The sequence below is a fragment of the Dipodomys ordii genome, unplaced genomic scaffold (genome assembly GCF_000151885.1).
Source record: "Dipodomys ordii isolate 6190 unplaced genomic scaffold, Dord_2.0 Scaffold164, whole genome shotgun sequence".
NCBI lineage: Eukaryota > Metazoa > Chordata > Mammalia > Rodentia > Heteromyidae > Dipodomys > Dipodomys ordii.
This window is the reverse complement of record NW_012267380.1, coordinates 2262233-2280458: the sequence shown is the minus strand read 5'-3', so window position 1 is coordinate 2280458 and position 18226 is coordinate 2262233. Positions and strand designations below refer to the sequence as shown.

Sequence of the window (18226 nt, the reverse complement as noted above, 5' to 3'; positions counted from 1 at the left end):
TCACACAGCATCCTTCATACCCAGCTGTTATAAATCCACCAGGGGGAGGGCAGGGAGGGAGAGCTGCGGCCGGCCCTGGCACTGCCCTGGAGGCGAGAAGCACCTCATTGCCCGGGTGGCAAGCCACGGGCTGGGGGTGGAGCGTTCTCTGCTGTGGCCAGCCAGGATGTCCATGGCAGCTCCACGTCACCACCTGGGCAAGTGCACCCAGCTCTCCACCAACACCACTTCCAGTGCTGGGTTGCCTTCACTCTAATGCCAGTCTTGGGTCCTCAAGCAGAACAGGACCATGCTGTCCCCACATTGTCCTGTCCATCACCCTAGCTGGGAACAGCCAGCCTCTGGTAGAGGGGAATCTGAGACCTGTCCACCTCCTCCTTCTCCAGTCCTTTTCTGTGAGCTGACCCTTGGCAGGCTGGTGCTCCGTGACTGAACCTCACCTGCATTCTTGGTTTTCACTGGTTACTTTTGAGAAAAAGTCTGGTTTTCCCTTCCTGCCTCGGCATGAACCCGAGCTTTAAGCTTCCCATGCTTGCTGGAATTGCAGGCATGCATCAGACACCACCCAAATCCAGCTTCCCTCCCTGGAGACAGACGGACTGGCACAGATTTTCCTGCCTGGGCTGGACTGGCACTGAGATCTCCCAGTCTTGGTCTCTCACACAGCTTGGGATGGTAGGCGTGCACCATGTATCCAGTGAGGAACCGCAGAGGAGGGGTCAGGTTTTATGAACCTTTCTGCCCCGCTGGTCTCTAAATGCTGGTGATCCTCTTGATTCTGACCCTTAGAATCCAGGATGATGGGTGGGAGCTGCGGGAGCTACTAAGCTTCAAGAACCTTTCATCAATTCAAGACCCCACCCCCCACAGGCCCCACCAAGATGAATTCACCTGTCCTGTGCCAGCCGCCATGAGGGCGCAGGCATTTATTTACATGATGCGGAAGATAGGAACCAGTGGCTCTGTTTATGAGAACTGGCATTATATGCACTGGTCTTCAAGCTCTGGGGAGTAGATTTGGCCTTCAAAGAAAAACTCTGCCTGGTTTATTGCCTAATGTGTCTGGAAGGTGCTGGGAATACAATGGATGGATAAGCAGGTAGACCACTGAAACTAAGCATTTCCAGTCAACAGAGGCTGGAGCAGCCACTGACAGATTCCTGACTTCTAATGGCCAGCAGGGAAGATGTGGCGGAAATGTGGATGGATGGAAAGAACGGGGAGAGGGGAAGGGGGAAGAAAAAGGGGGAGGGAGAAAGAGAGAGCGAAAGGGAAGGAGGGAGGGAGAGGGTGGAGAGAAAGGGAAGGAGGGAGGGAGAGGGTGGAGAGAAAGGGAGGGAGGGAGAAGGAGGGAGAAAGGGGAGGCAGGGAGAGATCCCTGGCCACAAGGAGCACAGAACAGCATTCGGGACGGGCTTCTCCCCGAGTGCATGAAGCTGAGTTCTTTTCCACGTGGCCCGCTGTCCAGGCCACGACTGAGTGTGCGATTCTCCATGCATAGCTGGTGTGTGGGACCCACAGGGCTGAGAGCACAGGGTGTGCTCACAAACATGGTGGCAGTGTGGCTCCCCAGATGACCCAGGGCACAGAGGGGGGCAGGTCTGTCCAGAGAAGGGAGCTCCTGAGGAATGAGGCCCAGCGCCTGCCCCTCTCCAGCCTCCAGGGCTGAGAGCCAATCTCAAGAGAGCAGCAAGAAGGCCCCAAGGGTGAAAGAATGAATCCGAATGGATGGCAAACCAGGGCGTGAGGAACTCACAGCACACCTCAAAAACCACAAACTACTACCCTCAACACCATCGCTTGCTCCTTCCAGCAACACTGACTTGGTCAGTTGGCAATGGACAGCCCTCCACTGCAGGAGAGTACCTGGGGGCAAGGACAGGGCCAGGATCTGTTTCAATCAGTGCCTGTGGCCTCAGGGGCTACAAAGGGTCCCCCCAAACCAGGCCCCTCATCTCTGAGGACTGGCAGGTGGGGATTCCCAGGGAAGGTGCTCCCATAAAGAGAAGAAAGCAAAGACACATCCACCACTGCGTTTGGTAAGATGCTGGGCTGTCTGTCCAAGCAGCTGCGATGCATCCCCCGAGCTCAGAGATGCCCTCTGCTTACCTCTCTCCATAGCTCCATGTGAGCTGGGTGGCTGGACCCCTGGGAAGTGGCCAGAAACACAAGTGAAATCCAAGAAAGGCCAGGAAGAGACCCACACACCAAGGGCAGGTGTACCCCTCAAGGGTGGCCTCCGCCCTCACAGAGACACAGGATGCATGGCCGTGAGGTGCCAGGTAAGAGGAATCAGGACAGGTCTTGATTCTGACCCAGTCAGTCAGCTCAACTCTGTTGAGTTCCACCCCTCCCCAAGCAGAGCCCAGTCCCCCATGGGGGAGACTGACTCCATTCCCACATCACCATGGAGACTCAGGAAACTTCAGAGCCGGGGTCCTCACCTCCTGGGGTGCGTGGAGCCCTGGGAGAACTCCCAGAAACCACATGCAAGAGGTCCCAGGGACGTGTACTCTGGTCTGTGGAAGAGTACCTTCCAGGGGCTCAGCTGGGGGGCGGTGCAGGAAAGGAGGGGTGTGCTACCCTGTGGGGACCCACCCAGCAGGGGGCAGGAGGGGAGCAGGCCCACAGCCAGGGCACCCAGCATCAGCACACCTCAGGCTTCCCTTACCGGACTGTTTCCTGCAAACATTTATTCTGGAACAGTCCCTGAGGTGCTTTTGGCTTTGGGATAGATCACTTGCAGGCTCTGTGGCTACCTGGGAAGATTTTCCTCTGAGTAATAAAGAGCTGCTTTCCCAGGCCAGGGCGGCTGTCTTCAGCCCAAACATTCAGGGGTTCAGCGTACCTTGGCCAGAGACAGCAGAAGGGCCTGCCCTGAGCACACAAATGACCAGTCCCTCCAGCCCAATTCTGACTATAGTCCTATGATTGGTACAGCAATGGTATCTCTAAAAAAGGAAGTATACACTCACACCACACAGAGGTATGGTGGAACACCCTCAGATTCTCACTCCTGCACATCATTTGTCTGTGTGTGAAACATCTTACCTTGCTCTACAGACTAAAAACAAAAGGAAAAGGGCAAAAATAGAAAGGAGGGGAACCAGTGGCTCGGACCTGTAATCCCAGATGCTTGGGAAGCTGAAACTGGAGGATAGCGGTTCAAAGCCAGCCCAAACAGGAAATTCTGTGAAACTAATCTCTAACAAACTACCAGAAAAAGCCAGAAGTGGTACTGTGGTTCAAGTGGTAGAGCACTAGCTTTGAGAAAAGACATTAAGGGACAGAGCCCAGGCCCTGAGTTCAAGCCCCAGCATGGGTGCGCGCGCCACACACACACACACACACACACACACACACATATAAGGGAAGTGAGGGAAGAAGAGTAGATAGAAGGGAAGTGAATGAACAGGGAGAAGGGAGGGAAGGAAGGAGGGAGAAAGGAGAGAAAAGGAGATGGAGGGAGGGATCGAGGAAGGGAAGAGAGAAACTCCCTGGAGTTTTATTAAGCAACAGCTCAGGAATAGAATTTCTAAAAACAATTAAGCATAAATAGTGCCGACAGTTCCAGGTCAGAGAGAGGCAAGCCACCTCGCCCGCGGGGAAGGCTGAGGAATGGCTGTCTACATTTCTCAGCCTGAGTTTTTACTGCTGCTTCCCCCAAGGAGAAGGTGGGGTGAGGACAGGATGCCTGGGTGGCCTCCACCCAAGACCCCAATCCCCTCCCCGTGGGGTCCTTTGTGGAGATGAAGGCTGAAACCCTCTGCCCCACGCTGCTGGAACTCTCCCTACCCCTCAGTGCCTCCCATCACCCACACCCATCTAAAGATAGATCCTGGAAGCTATGCTTGGCCCTGGGAGACGCTTTTCCTTTTAATATTCCTGCCAAACTTGCAGGTCAGATCCATCATTTTACTGACAGAAGCCCAAAAAATACTTCTGTTTTTGTCCGTTTGTTTCTGCTGTCTTAGACCAGTTCAGTCCTACACAACCTGTAAATAACACTTCTAGCCTTTCCTCTCGGTGAGCTGGTAGCCGCTGCGTGATGCCAAGTGCCCCGAGTCCTGGCAGCTCAGGTGAGTAGGGGCGGCACACTGTTCGAGGGGCTCCAAGGACATCAACGATGCACCTGCCATCGCAGGAGGACTGAGCCCTTGGGGTACTTGTTATGCCTGGTTGGAGATACCGTGCCAGATTCCAGGGAAAGGGACGATGGCTTTATCAACCCCCCCCTCTACTTCTCACCTCACTGAGTTTGCCCGTGCAGACCCAGAAGCCCCAGCCACGTGCATGTACCCCTCCATGCCACCTGGCCCCCGGTTTCAACACAGGAACCTCATTTCTCCATTTGGAACACGCTGGAGAACAGGTGTCCTCTGCTGCCCAGAAACCTTCACTTCACTGCAGCACCTGGGAAACGTCAGCGGCGCCTGGAAGGAGCAGGAGATACAAACACTTTCCCGCCCTCTGCAAAAGTCTTCATTCCAGGGACAAAACGATGCCTAAATCCAAGCTGTGGCACAGAACGGTCACGGGGGAGGTTTAAGGCATTCTGGAAGCAGCTTTCTGCCTGCAAGAGATGCCTGAGCCCAGGAAACAGAGCTGGAACATAAGCATGGAGCCAGGGGATGTGCAGAGAGCTGGGCAGTGAGCAGGGGGAAGAGGAGCTCACCAGGCAATGCATATCACATGAAGAAGGGGCCCCACCAGGGTCAGGTCCTCCAGATGACCTGAAGCCTTCAGCAGTAGGGAGCTCCAGACCTGGTCTAAGTCAGAGGTCATGCAGCCACACAGTGGCACACAGCCACACAGACCACATCCCTCCAGGTCAGGGAAGGTGACAGCACAGACAAACTCCAGGCTTTCAACACCAGCTGCAATACGCACTCCACCCACAGGGGTCCCTCAGACATGCCATGCTCGGCTCCCCGAGCACCCTGGCTCTGTCTCTGCCCTTTAGCCTGGGCAACATGAATTTCCTGCTTCCCTGGGCATAGTATCCGCTCAGGACCTAAGGAAGAAAAGCAAACTCAGGGCTCTGGTCCAGAACATAGAGCAGTGTGGGGTCCACTCTGACCCACAGACCCCCAGGCCTGAAGACTAACTGCACCGCCCCGCCAAACTGGGTGGGCCTCAGGCCGAGACCATGAAGAGCACCTTCTTCCCCTTCCTTTCTTTATTCTTCTTTCCTCTCTCCCTCCTTTCCTCCCTCCCTTCCTCCCTGCTTCTCCTTTCCTTCTTGGTAATCCTGGCAGATGTACATCAAGCCAAGCCCATTGGAAGATGAGTAAACAGAATCTTTTGAAATTAAAAAATGGCCAGCTACTCAGGAGGCCTGAGATCTGAAGACTGCAGTTCAAAACCAGCCTGGGCAGGAAAGTCTGTTGAGACTCTTAACTCCAACTAAACACCAAAAAGCCAGAGATAGAGCTATGGCTTAAGTGGTAGAGCACCAGCCTGGAGAGAAAAGCTGAGCAAGAGTATGAGGCCTTGAGTTCAACCCCAGTATGGGCACAGAAGTGGGGAGGAAATCTCAGGAAGAAACACACAAAGGAGCCAGAAGCAGGGGCAGGCAGGGACAGGGAGGCACCTGAGGAAGGATGGATGTCCAGCTGTGTCTACTTGTCTTCCACCCTGACTCTGTGACTCTGTGCATGTTTATATGTGTACGTGTGTCTGCATGAGTGTCTTGTGTGTGCATGCGTGCATGTGTGTAAGTGTGCCTTTAACCGTATTGGCAAAGGCTCTCCAAGGTGAATATCCAGGCATCTGCCTGTGCACCCCCTGCAAACACCTGCTGTGCTCTGGGTGTTTGCTGGGTCCGGGGCATGCTGGGTTCCTACCCTTTCAGAAGTAGTGCAGGCAGGGTTAGGCCAGTGGGTTGGGCCTCTGTGGGGACCCTGGCCAGTCCTGGCTCTCCTGGAGCTGGAGCAAGGTGCCCGCTGGGATGGCCAAAGTTGGGGAGAGCGGAGGAGGCCCCGCTGGGGGGAGTGTGGAGCAGGGGTCAAGGGACATGGGTCCTGCGAGGGCATCTGAGACAGCACCAGCAGTGGGCAGTGGTTTCCTGATGGGAGTAACTAGGAAGGGTTTCTTAGCGCTGAGGGCCTTGTGGTTGCCAGTGCCGGGCCCCGTTCAGGGCACACTGGGCTACATGGATGTCCCCCATGAGCACTCATGACTGTGGGAAGTACCAGTGGACAGCGCATCACGGGGCAAGGGCAGGGTGGACCCAGCGCCACACCAGCAGGGCACTGTTCCCCAACACAGCAAAGGCCCTGTGGCCTCCACAGCCCACTGACAGGGTGGAGAAGGGCCAGGCAGAGCATTTCTGTAATATCCACAGGTGAGATGTTTCCTTGAGATACTTTGGCCAACAGAAATGCCAGAAAGTCAGCCTGCGGGCCATCAAAGAAAGAGAAGAGAGTTTTCCTCTGTTTTTGTTCTTTTGTTCCAGCACTTGAACTCGGGGCCTGGGTGCTGTCCCTGAGGTTTTTTTGCTCAAGACTAGGTGCTTTACAACTTGAGCCACAGCTCCACTTCTGGCCTTTCAGTAGTTAATTGGAGATAAAGAGTCTCGGGACTTTCTGCCAAGGCTGGCTTTGAAACACAATCCCCAGATCTCAGCTTCCTGAGTGGCTGGGATGACAGGTGTGCACACCGGTGTCCAGAGAGTTTTCCTCTGAACCGCACAGCACAAGAGGCATCTTCCCCTAGGTCTTCTCCAGCTTTCAAGGAGGCAAAATGAGCCGATGCATTTCTTTGCTAATCTTGGGAGTTTGTAGAAGACACAACCCCAGAGCTGCAAATCACTAGCTTTAATCTTCGGAATTACTTAGCCTGCCATTTAAGAGAGCTTTGTTTTCTGAAGAGATTTCTACACAGCAGGAGGCAAACTTCTAATTGCCATTAAGTACATTTGGTATAATGTGTTGGGGAGATGTGGTCGTTGAGTCAGTTCAGCATGAACACACGCACACGGGGGCTGACTGTAAGTTTGTATACACACACATGCACACGTGCGCACACGTGTGCACACACATGCATGCACCATCACCCAGAAGTGGTTTAGTCACAAAGAAAAAACCTCAGAGCAGAAAAGAACCTGACACTACACCAGACAAGAATAACACAGGCCCAGCCAGAGTTCAATCTCATGGACGGAGCGGGCTGTGCTCACCACAGCGAAGACAGTGGGTATCAGCATAGCCACGGGAGTCCAAGGCTAAAGGATTTGTTGCTGTGTCTGCGTTTATCGAGTCCACAGGAGCCATGAAGCTCGGTGCCTGCCCCAGGGCCGGGTGGATTCCATGAGCCTCCTGCTTGCCCATTCCCCCCTCCATCAGGATGGAAAAGCCACTCTCTAGACAAGACTCAGCAGTATGTCTCCCTGAAGCAGACCTGAATTTATTTATGCAGCTGAATTATTTATTGTTCATAACGAAATGAAGGTGGAGGTGGAGCCGGCCCACCGCCGCAGCCCTCCGTTGCCTTTTGATTGAGGCCTATGACTAGATTTATGCGAATGAGGTGAGGATAATAAGAAATGCTTGCCACTGACACATTCCCTCCACATGCCCCAATCCTCCCTTCCCAGCAGCCATCCTCAAAGCCCTGTGGGCTGATTAGTTTCTTCTAAACGAATGCAAAAGACAAACCATCTCTGTGCTGTAGAATCGGTCTCAGCACTCTCTTTAGTACCTGACTTTGGTCCCTTCTTTCCATTCCACCAGTATGGCTCACGTAAGAATGCACATTTGGAACTCAGTGCAGAGAGGCCCCCAGCAAGACTCCTGGAGTGAGCAAGATGAGGTGAAAACCCTGGGCACACTGCCTTCGAGCTCCCATGAGAGACATGGGGAGGGCAGGAAGCTGCCTGAGGCATTGAGCCTTGCAGCAGCGCCTGTGGCCAGGAGCCACACACCGAGTTACAGAGCCAGAAACGAGCCCACACCTCCACGGGCATGAACAGCGATCCATGCCAACACTGGAACACATGGGCACACCTGGAAGATGGATGATCTCCACACACAGAAACCCAACTCAGGCTGGTGCCCTTACATGCACTCATGCAGCACAGACCCGAGTCCTGTGTGAGAGCCAGGAGGAGATGGGAAAACGCTGCAGGACATTGGTTCCACCTATGAGAAACACTCCGCAAGGACAAGCAAAGAAAGCAAACATGGACAGACAGGGTCAGTGTGACTGAGGGCACTGCAGGGGAGACTCCGTGGGGTCAGGGCAGCACCCAACATGTGGGCACAGCAGAGGAGGAGAATCCACATGGCTAGGGGCAGCACCCGATGGGGCTGACACCAGCAAAGCCTCCTCCACACAGGACGGGCCAGCAACCCACCAACAACTCCAAACCCAGCACCGCAGAAGACAGTCATGATGATAATACGATTACACTAGGGGCCAGCTGTCTGCAGAGCTGCGTGTGCACAGCGGGCACAGAACCTGACAATGCGTCCTCTGGACATTGTCAATGTAAAACATAAGGGGAAGATGACCCAGAAGACAGGGCGGGGACACAGAGGCCAAGGGCATAGCCCTTCAGACAATTGAGATCTCAGCACCACCCGGTCCAGTGCTTCCCAGTCCAGAACCACTGGGTATGCAGACCTACACAATAGCATCACACATGGAAGAGATACCACGCACCCATGCTCACTGAGGGCTGGCAACAGTGACTGAGGGGCAGAAGCAATTCATTGGCCCAAGAATTCAGGAGGATAACTGATACAGCGAAGGGCTGGGAGGATCCCAACGCAAGAACGGCAAGGAAAAAACACTCACTCCTCCAGTGGGATCACTGCAGGAGCGAATGTGACCACACCACAAACCTGGCCCCAAAGATGCCCCCACATATGTGGCATGTAAATAAGCAGGAGGAGAATCAATGGCAGCCACTTCCAGTATACTGTCTCTCTCTCCAGGATGCCCATCCCCAGCCTTTCTACGTCCCTTGAACACAGCCAGAGCTGCTCTCCCCTCCCCCTCTTTCTCTCTCACACCCTCCCTCCCCTTCTCCCTCTCCCTCTGGGAGTCCAGTAACCTGGCAGATCAGGGACTTCAGTCAAGCAACCATTCTTAATAACTTAAAAGAAAAACAAAGAAAGGGAAACTACAAAAAGAAACACCTAACAAAACACTGAGCCAAACAACAAACTCACCTATAGATAAAATAATCATCAGATATAACACTTTCACCAATCCCCAAACAAAAGGAATGGAAGGCTGTTTACAAAATTATTTTGCAAAGGCTGTTTTGTCAAAAAGTTGTACAGACATTTGAAACAAAAGACCCAAACCTGCACCATGCTCTAAAATAAACTCTCAGAGGATGGAGGAGAAAGACGAAAGACTCATAGAAGAGCAACACACACACAAAAAACAAAATGGAATATTTATAAGTACCCTGGGAGATGGTATCGCTCCCCGCATTAAAGCAGAAAGGAAATGAAAACTCAAAGACTGACGGCTTGAGATTCATACAAATTTAAAGTCTCATTCCAGTGGAAGAAAGAGAATCACAGAATTAAAATGAGGGGAGGAAGAGCATTTGGGGATCCATTTGCCTGAAGATGACAAGCTAACAGCTGATCTCTCTGCTACCTTGCACTCCATTCATATTTATAAGGAAAATAATTTTGTCAAGAGTAATATAGCAATGAAACCCTAAGAATTAAAGCAATTCTACCATCGACAACAACAACAACAAAAACAGAAAAAAATCTACAAAACCAGGAAATAGTAAAATAACCGTCATCATTGAGAAAAACATGATTGATTTACATTGTGGTCAAATTGGATTAGGCCTCCCAGCCCCTCTGGCAGTGGTCAGCCTGGAGCATTCCCTTATGGTATCTCTGAATCAGCCTTCAATGCTTTCCTGTTGGAAGCCTGGTGGCCTACATCTGACTACGTCCTTGTTACTTTGTTTCACTGGCGTGTGCTCTGCTTTCTGCACAGGAGGCAGAGTTGTTGGAACACTGCCCATCCACAGGGCACCAACTGTGCACTCACTCCTGGCCCTGGGTGTTCCAGGTCTCCTGGCCATTTGGAAGTCTGAGTGGAAAAATCACATCCTTCTCTCAGGGTTCTTTAGGCACTGCTCCACTGTCTCCTGGTTGTGGGTGCTGAAACTTGGCAGCGCGGTCGCCAAGGCCTGTTCTTCCCTTTCTCACTCAAGGCTCCCAGGACGGTCTCCTCAAGCCGGGTAGAAATTCAACACGGCAGCATCCATGTGGGTTTCACTTCTTTCTGAACGTTAGTCATGTCATCTCCAGGTGTGACTCTCTGATCTGGACTTCTCATACCGTCTCTCAGATGGTTTTACTCTGTTCTCTCCAACTTCCAACAAGTGTACATTCAACCTCAGTTGGACTGATGGGAATCCTGTTTTGATCTGTTACCTCCTTTTCTCATCTCTTTTTTTTTTTTTCCTCTAGGTTTTCTGGGCATTTCCTTGATGTTATCTTCCAAGCCTGTGTAGAATTATTTATTACTAGCAGATCTTTTTTTTCTTTAATTTTATTTTCTTGTAAAGATGCCACACAGAGGGACTACAGTTATACTACCAGATCTTTTAACTTTGAACTCTATTAGCGTAACATTGCTATCAGTTCCTGTTTCATCCACAAAACAAGGCACTCCATGAGTCTGCTGAGCCCATGGAGTTTAGAATCTACACTCTGCTCCTCCCCGTGGCCGTCCGGCTGTGTCCATGTTAAGGCCTTTGGTGATGGAGATGTGCTGGGGTATCCAGGTCCCAACAGCTCCCCCACCAGACCCACTGCCTTCTCCTTGAGCTGGTCTCCTCCACGTATGCGTAGCCTCCTTGTCCTCCATCCTGGCTTCTTCCAAATCCTGCCAAGCAGGGTGGAGCCCTGTCTGGCTATCACAAAGTCCAAATATGGGTATAGGGTACAGGGTACGGGAATAGACCCACAATCCTGCCGCTGGGCTCAACCTCCCAGTGCAAGGCTCATTGGGCAGGCCCGCCGTGGGTCTCCGGGGCTGGACTGCAGCACTCCTCTGCTTCCCACCCCTGGGCTCTCATGGAAGAGGTCCAGCCCCCACTTTCCTGCTGTGTTCTAAGTTCCCATTTCTCCATGCTCCTTCCATCCCCATCCCCCATTCTCTCACCATCGGCTTCCAGGTACAAATGGGAAATTCCCTCCCTTTCACACACAGCAGCCGAGCAGCGCACACCCATGCCCACCTACACCCCCCCCAGCACCCACAACTCCACACTCCACACCCCACACCCATACCCCAATACCCCTACCCACACCCCTGCACCCATGCCTTGCCCCACCAAGACACTCCTGTCCTCCTCCTTCCCCTGACCCATGTGTGTCCTTCAGCTCCAGCTCCAGCAAGAAGCTCTCACACCCTCCTTGCAAATCTTGCCTACTCCTCTGGCCTGGCCAGGCCACAGGGACCATGACCACACACTAAGCATGTGGATCTGTCTCCCTCCCTGGACAGGAAGTGGGGAGGTCAGGGCCTGGACGGGAAGTGGGGAGGTCAGGGCCTGGACAGGAAGTGGGGAGGTCAGGGCCTGGACAGGAAGTGGGGAGGCCAGGGCCTGGACAGGAAGTGGGGAGGCCAGGGCCTGGACAGGAAGTGGGGAGGTCAGGGCCTGGATGGGAAGTGGGGAGGTCAGGGCCTGGACAGGAAGTGGGGAGGTCAGGGCCTGGAAAGGAAGTGGGGAGGCCAGGGCCTGGACAGGAAGTGGGGAGGTCAGGGCCTGGACAGGAAGTGGGGAGGTCAGGGCCTGGACAGGAAGTGAGGAAGTCAGAGCCTGGACGAGAAGTGGGGAGGTCAGGGCCTGGACAGGAAGTAGGGCAGTTGGGGCCTGGACAGGAAGCGGGGAGGTCAGGGCCTGGACAGGAAGCAAGGAGGTCAGGGCCTGGACAGGAAGCAGGGAGGTCAGGGCCTGGACAGGATGTGGGACATGGGGAGGCCAGGGCCCAAATGGGAAGCAGGGAGGCCAGGGCCTGGACAAGAAGTGAGGAGGCCAGGGCCTGACGGGAAACAGGGAGGCCAGGGCCTGGACAGGATGTGGGACACAGGGAGGCCAGGGCCCAAACAGGAAGCAAGGAGGTCAGGGCCTGGACAGGAAGTGGGGAGGTCAGGGCCTGACAGGAAACAGGGAGGTCAGGGCCAGGTCTTGTCCTCAGCTCTCTCCACTCCATGCAGGGTGAGGCACCCAGCACAGCAGAGAATGAGCTGGCTTAGCCACCCTATCTCCAGTGAGGCATCCGGAGACATGTTCCTTCTCCAGTGAGTGAAAAGCAGGACCATGTTTATTTGCCAGCATCCAAATAAGAGCAGCTACAGAGATCACCAGGCAATGAAAGCAGCCAGATACTGGCACACAGGAACACAGCAGCCTGCCACAGGGAGGGAACACAGGTGGCCTGCCACCGAGGGGGCATGCGGGCAGCCTGCCACAGGGAGGCCTTCCCAGTGCTCCTAAGTAAGTGCTAACTCATAAGGAGAAAGAGAGGTTTCCCGGTGCCTTTAGAGCTGCAGTGGTCTCAAATCCACTTTAGATCATTTTATTTATCGTACATTTATTTTTCTCAGTACCCAGAACACCAAGCTGATCTGCACAAAACCCATTTGAAAAAAGCAATCACCCACTCCAAGCAAAGGCACTAAATGGAAAAGGAGAGACGGAAAACCCAGCAGATGGCAGGGTTCAGTGAGTGACCCTAGGCAAACGCGTCCACACCAGGCCAGGTCTCCTTCCACAGCGCCCAGATTCTGTTCATCCCTTTCCCTGTGTCACAAGCAGGAAAGAACACCTCCCTCTCGGAGCTCAGAAAAAAAGATTCGCATGATCCAGAGGAGATGCAACCAAATCTTTAAAATGGTAAAGGGTTTCTAATTGAAAAAGTATAGTTTGAGCTCTGCTGGGGGTGAGGGGACACACAGAGGCAAAAAGGAGGAGTCGGGTCCAGGTTCCTTGTCTGTGTGTGGGAACCAGAACGAAGGAGCCTGTGGTGGTGGAATGAAGGAAGAGAAGAGAGCGAGGGGGTGAGAGGTGCAGTATCCACAAGCACACACATCATAAGGAAGCCGCCTCATATGACAGATGCATTTGAAAAGTGTGACAAAATAGCAACAATGCCTACCAACTTCCAACGGCATTCTTCTTAAAATGTTGCCCCTCCTACTGGGAGAGTCGAGGGAAATTGCGGTGGAAATGCTTTTTTCAGCAAAATAACACATCCAATGTTGATCGGGAACGTCTGAGAATATTTCTATAATTCTATATTCTGTATTTCTTAATAGGGAATTTACCTTTTACACATGTGGACTAAGAAAATATCAAATCAAGACACACAAAGACGCGACTGAGAAACAGTCAGAACGTGACGTAGAAAAATAAAGAAAAAGAATATATCCTAAATTTCCAATGGGATTGACAGTAACTGATCACCTTGGAGCACACTTGTAATATAATGTCACGAAAAAAAGATACAAATAGCAAACCATCCTCTACACAAAATACAGGCTCAAGACAATATACTGGACTTGTTCTTCTGGCAGCAGCAGGAATTGAACTCACGGCCTCATGCTTGCTAGGCACACACTCTACCGTGTGAGCCAGCCCTCCCCCAGTCTTTCTGGATGGTTTTTGTTTATTTTGTAGATAAGAGTCTCACATCCTGGATGCCATCCTCATAAGTAGCTGGGATTATAGGCATGCTCTATCACACCCAACTCAATGTTTTAGCTAATATTTCATTGCAAGAAGAGTCCATAGTCGACTGAGTTATGAGAAAAGCTCCGTTGACTAGTCACAAATTACGTGGGGAATCTCATAGCCCGAGTCCGCCTCACCCAACCTGCCAAGCTGGCGCTGACAGAGGCATCCAGTACTCACTTGGTGGGCCGGTAATCCGGAATGGAGCGGTCCAGCGAGATCTTCTCACTGAGGAAGGAGTTGTAGCCATACTTCTCATGGGGTCCCTTAGCCTTCTCTTCTTCAGCCGGGGACAGGGTAGCGGGAAGACCGCCTTTGCCTCGGCCCCCATACCCTTCAATGAGGCCAAGGGATTTGGACAAGCCTAGAAAAGGAAGAGAGAGGTAGAATTACTGGATACCCACCACTGCATCTTATCTCAGACACAGCTCTGAACAACCACCACCGCACTCAGATACAGCCCTGGAAAAACCACCACCACACTCAGATACAGCTCTGGAAAAACCACCACTTTACTCAGATACAGCCCTGGACAACCACCACCTCACTTAGATACAGCCCTGGACAACCACCACCGCACTCAGACACAGCTCTGAACAATCACCACTGCACTCAGATACAGCCCTGGAAAAACCACCACCACACTCAGATACAGCTCTGGACAACCACCACCACACTCAGATACAGCCCTGGACAACCATCACTGCATTCAGACACAGCCCTGGACAACCACCACCGCACTCAGATACAGCCCTGGAAAACCACCATTGCGTCTCAGATATAGTCCTTGACAACCACCACCCACCACCCACCGCCCCATCTTATATGCAGCCCTGGACAACCACCACTGTATCTCAGATACAGTCCTGGACAACCACTACCACATCCCAGATACAGCTCTAGACAACCACCACCCACCACCACATTTCACATTCAGCCCTGGCAATCATCATCCATCACATCAGATACAGCCCTGGACAACCACACTGTATCTTAGATACAGCCCTAAACAACCACCAATGCATCTCACAGACGGTCCTGGGCAACCACCACTGTATCTCACATACAGCCCCAGACAACCACCACTCACCACCAACACCCATTACCACATATCAGATATAGCCCTTGAACCCAGGGCCTCATGTATGCAAGGCAAGCACTCTACCACTGAGCCACCTTCCCAGCCCCTCAGATACAGCCCTTGAAAACCACCACTGCACTCAGATACAGCCCTGGGCAACCACCACTGCATCTCAGATACAGCCCTGGACAACCACCACTGCATCTCAGATACAGCTCTGGACAACCACCACCCACCACCACATCTCAGATACAGCTCTGGACAACCACCACCCACCACCGCGTCTCAGATACAGCCCCAGACAACCACACTGCATCTCAGATAACAGCTTCCAATTTGAAAGATGCCATCACCTGCCACAGAAAACACAATATGGCCTCAACATGAACTCTGCATAAGTTCAGGATTCACGTCCACTGTGCAGTCCAGATCCTCTCCTTCCTTTTGGGAATGGAAGAGGAGGTGGCACAGAGTCCATAAACAGAAGAGGGCAGAGGGGGCAGGATGGAGCTAGGCTGCTCCTGCCTGACTTGCTCTCTCCCTGGACAACCACATGAAGGGGGGCGGACACCCGCACACCACAGAATCAGAAGAGCAAGGCCCAGGGAACAACTTGCAGAATGATTTTATCATGAGCTTAAGGCTTGAAACTGCTTGACACTGCTCTGTGCCTAACAGTTTTATTTAAATTTCATCTAAATGGCAAAAGGAAGTGCAGAATGTTTGAGATCAAATCACAGTGGGAAATAAGCCCATCAGGGCAATACCTGCTCAGGAGAGGACGAGAGTCTGTGGGACAGGGACCCGGACAGGGATGGCTTATAGGCTGGTCACTGCAGCTGGAAGATCAACCTCTTGTACTTTTCAGGATTTTGACTACTTGGCGAAAACACTTTTGTTGTGGTGGCTTCTTTTTTTTTTTTTTCTATTCACTGTCATAGTTCGGCTGAATGCAGACTAAGAGGCAAAGGGCTTTGCAGATCTCCCGTGGATGGAGCTCAGGGAGCTGGGCCCTGCCCGGGCAGGCAGCGCCCCTGAGGTGGATCAAAGGCCCACAAACGTGCTCCACACCCCACCACCACAAGGCCTTGGCCCTCTTCCCTTTGCGCAGAGGAAATATGCTCTCTGCCAGGTCAAGGGCAGGGGGAAGCTCAGTGAGCCACATCCACAGCTCAGTGTTGAGGTGGCCTCGTCCTGCACTTGCCCAGTCCATGATTACCAGGGCCTGCTGGCTGGGAGGGGGCCTTCCCCCCCATCTGTCCATCCTGAAGCTGCATACTCAATTCAAGAGGACAACCACCCAACCAAGGAGGCACGCACTTCCATCTGAGGTACACAAGGATGTGGGTTCCCATCAGCAGACAGCTGTCTCCACACAAGGGAACATGAGGCTCTGCGCTCCCCGGCTGGACCCCCCAGACACTCTCCACTGGACAAGTCCACATAGTGAGGAAGTGGATCCATGCTGCAGAGGGTGGGGGAGGCTGCAGAGTGACCTGAGGGCCATTGTTGGGGAGGACACCATTAAGGCTGCAGTTAAACTAAAGCCATGCATCTCTATGCTATTAGCATCTTTTGGACTGGGAGCCTTATACTTACCAATCAGGTGTTGTACTACTGAGCCATGTCTCCAGCCCTGCTTTTCACCAATTTTTTTGGGGGAGGTTCCGGTCATGGGCCTGAACTCTGGGCCTGGGCGCTGTCCCTCAGCTCTTCAGCTCAAGGCTACCACTTGAGCCACAGCGCCACTTCCGGCTTTTTTCTTTTTGCTTATGTGGTGCTGAGGAATCGAACCCAGGGCCTCATGCATGCAAGGCAAGTGCTCTACCACTGAGCCACCTTCCCAGCCCCCACCAATTATTTTTAAGACAGGGTTTCCTTTCCTGTCAGTGTGATGCCTGGACCACGGTGGCTGAGATGATAGGCGGGTGTCCCTGCATCCAGCCATGTACTGAGAAGGTCTCATCAATGCTTTTGCCCAGGCTGGCCTCAAACCACAATCCTCCCATTTTTAACCTCCTAAGTTGCTATACAGTATTACAGGCATAAGCTACAGACACCATTCCCCCCCTTTTAAGGCAGGGTCTCATCTTGTTCATCTCTACTGTGAAGCTCTGCTGCCTCTGACCCAGTGGGCCCAGGATGCTCTGAGGGTGGCCTTCCTAATGCAGGAATGAGGGCCAGAAACAGAAATGTATGTCAGATCGTCCAGAAGTTACAACTAGGATGCCTGCTAACCTTAGCTGTGATAGGACGCATGAGCAAGGGGTGCTAATGAGGCGTTTATCTCTCTCAGTGGCATCATTTCCTCCTTAGTGGAAGTCCCCTACTTAGCAACACGATGTAGCACTGTGCACAGTGCAATGTGACAACTATGAATTATCTATTTCATGCTCCACAGCTCTCATTCCACAACCCCCCCATTTCATCTGCAAGAAAGGTGCTGCAGACAAGCAGAAACTTCCACTGGACCTAAGTGTGGTGACTTAGATGGCCTCAGGAACTGCTGGAAAGGACGAAGCCAGCCCATGGACACTGAGCCTGGCCAGCCTGAGCTGTCCCCAGAGTGTATCATCTGATTCATACACACAGACAGGGCTCAAACCTGAAAGGGCACACACTACACTCTTCACACAAAATGCAGGGACTCAGAGATGGGAAACACAGAAATGAGGGGAGGATCAGCACAGAGAGAGTGGAGTATATCAGATCTGGAGGGCCTGAACATTCCCTTCTTCTTCATACTCTTCCTCCTCCTGATTTATCTGGAGAAGTTTGGCCACATGATGTCACTGCACAGGAAGTGGGAGCACAGGGGAGGGAATGCCAATAGGGAGGGCATATGGGTGGGGTGAGTGTACTGGAACTCACACCCAGTATTCTTCAGGGAGGAGATTCCAGGGACCTTTCAAATTTCCCTGGCTCTCTAGTCTGGGATCAAGTTCCACCAATAGGATACTAGTGGGTGGGAAGAGGGAACAAGTTGGGGCCTTCACTCCCCAGCATCCTCCCTTCTGCGCTGTGGTTTGGTAGGACCACAATGTTGAGATGTGGTAGGCATCAGCAGGCCCTTCCCCATCCAGTGTCCAACCATCCTTGCATTCCGTGACTCATGCCCTGCTCTGCTCCCAGTGTCCAGCGAGCCTTGCACTCCATGACACATGCCCTGCTCTGGCTGTTCCAGGCCTCTGGTGGCCACACTGTTAGCTTGTCTGTCACCAGTCCCTAGGGACATTCACCTTTCTGTCACTTCCTGTGGGTTTTCCTTAACTCTTTCCAAGCCTTCGAAAATAGATTATTGATCTTTTCTCTCTGAGTGAGCTGCCTGCTCCCTGCCAAGTTACATCGTGCTTCTTCTCCAGCACCTTATCACGGGCTCCACCTGCATGACTCCATCTACCTGAACCACCTCCCCAGAC

General features: G+C 52.6%; 1 protein-coding gene across 1 annotated transcript in view; it reads right to left on the bottom strand.

The window, feature by feature from the left end:
• Positions 1–18226, bottom strand: part of Wbscr17 (Williams-Beuren syndrome chromosome region 17) — a 168174-nt gene that overhangs the window by 79418 nt on the left and 70530 nt on the right. The window contains exon 11 of the mRNA XM_013033173.1: positions 13907–14090. Coding sequence (XP_012888627.1) covers positions 13907–14090 — 184 coding nt within the window. The remainder of the gene's footprint in view (positions 1–13906; positions 14091–18226) is intronic.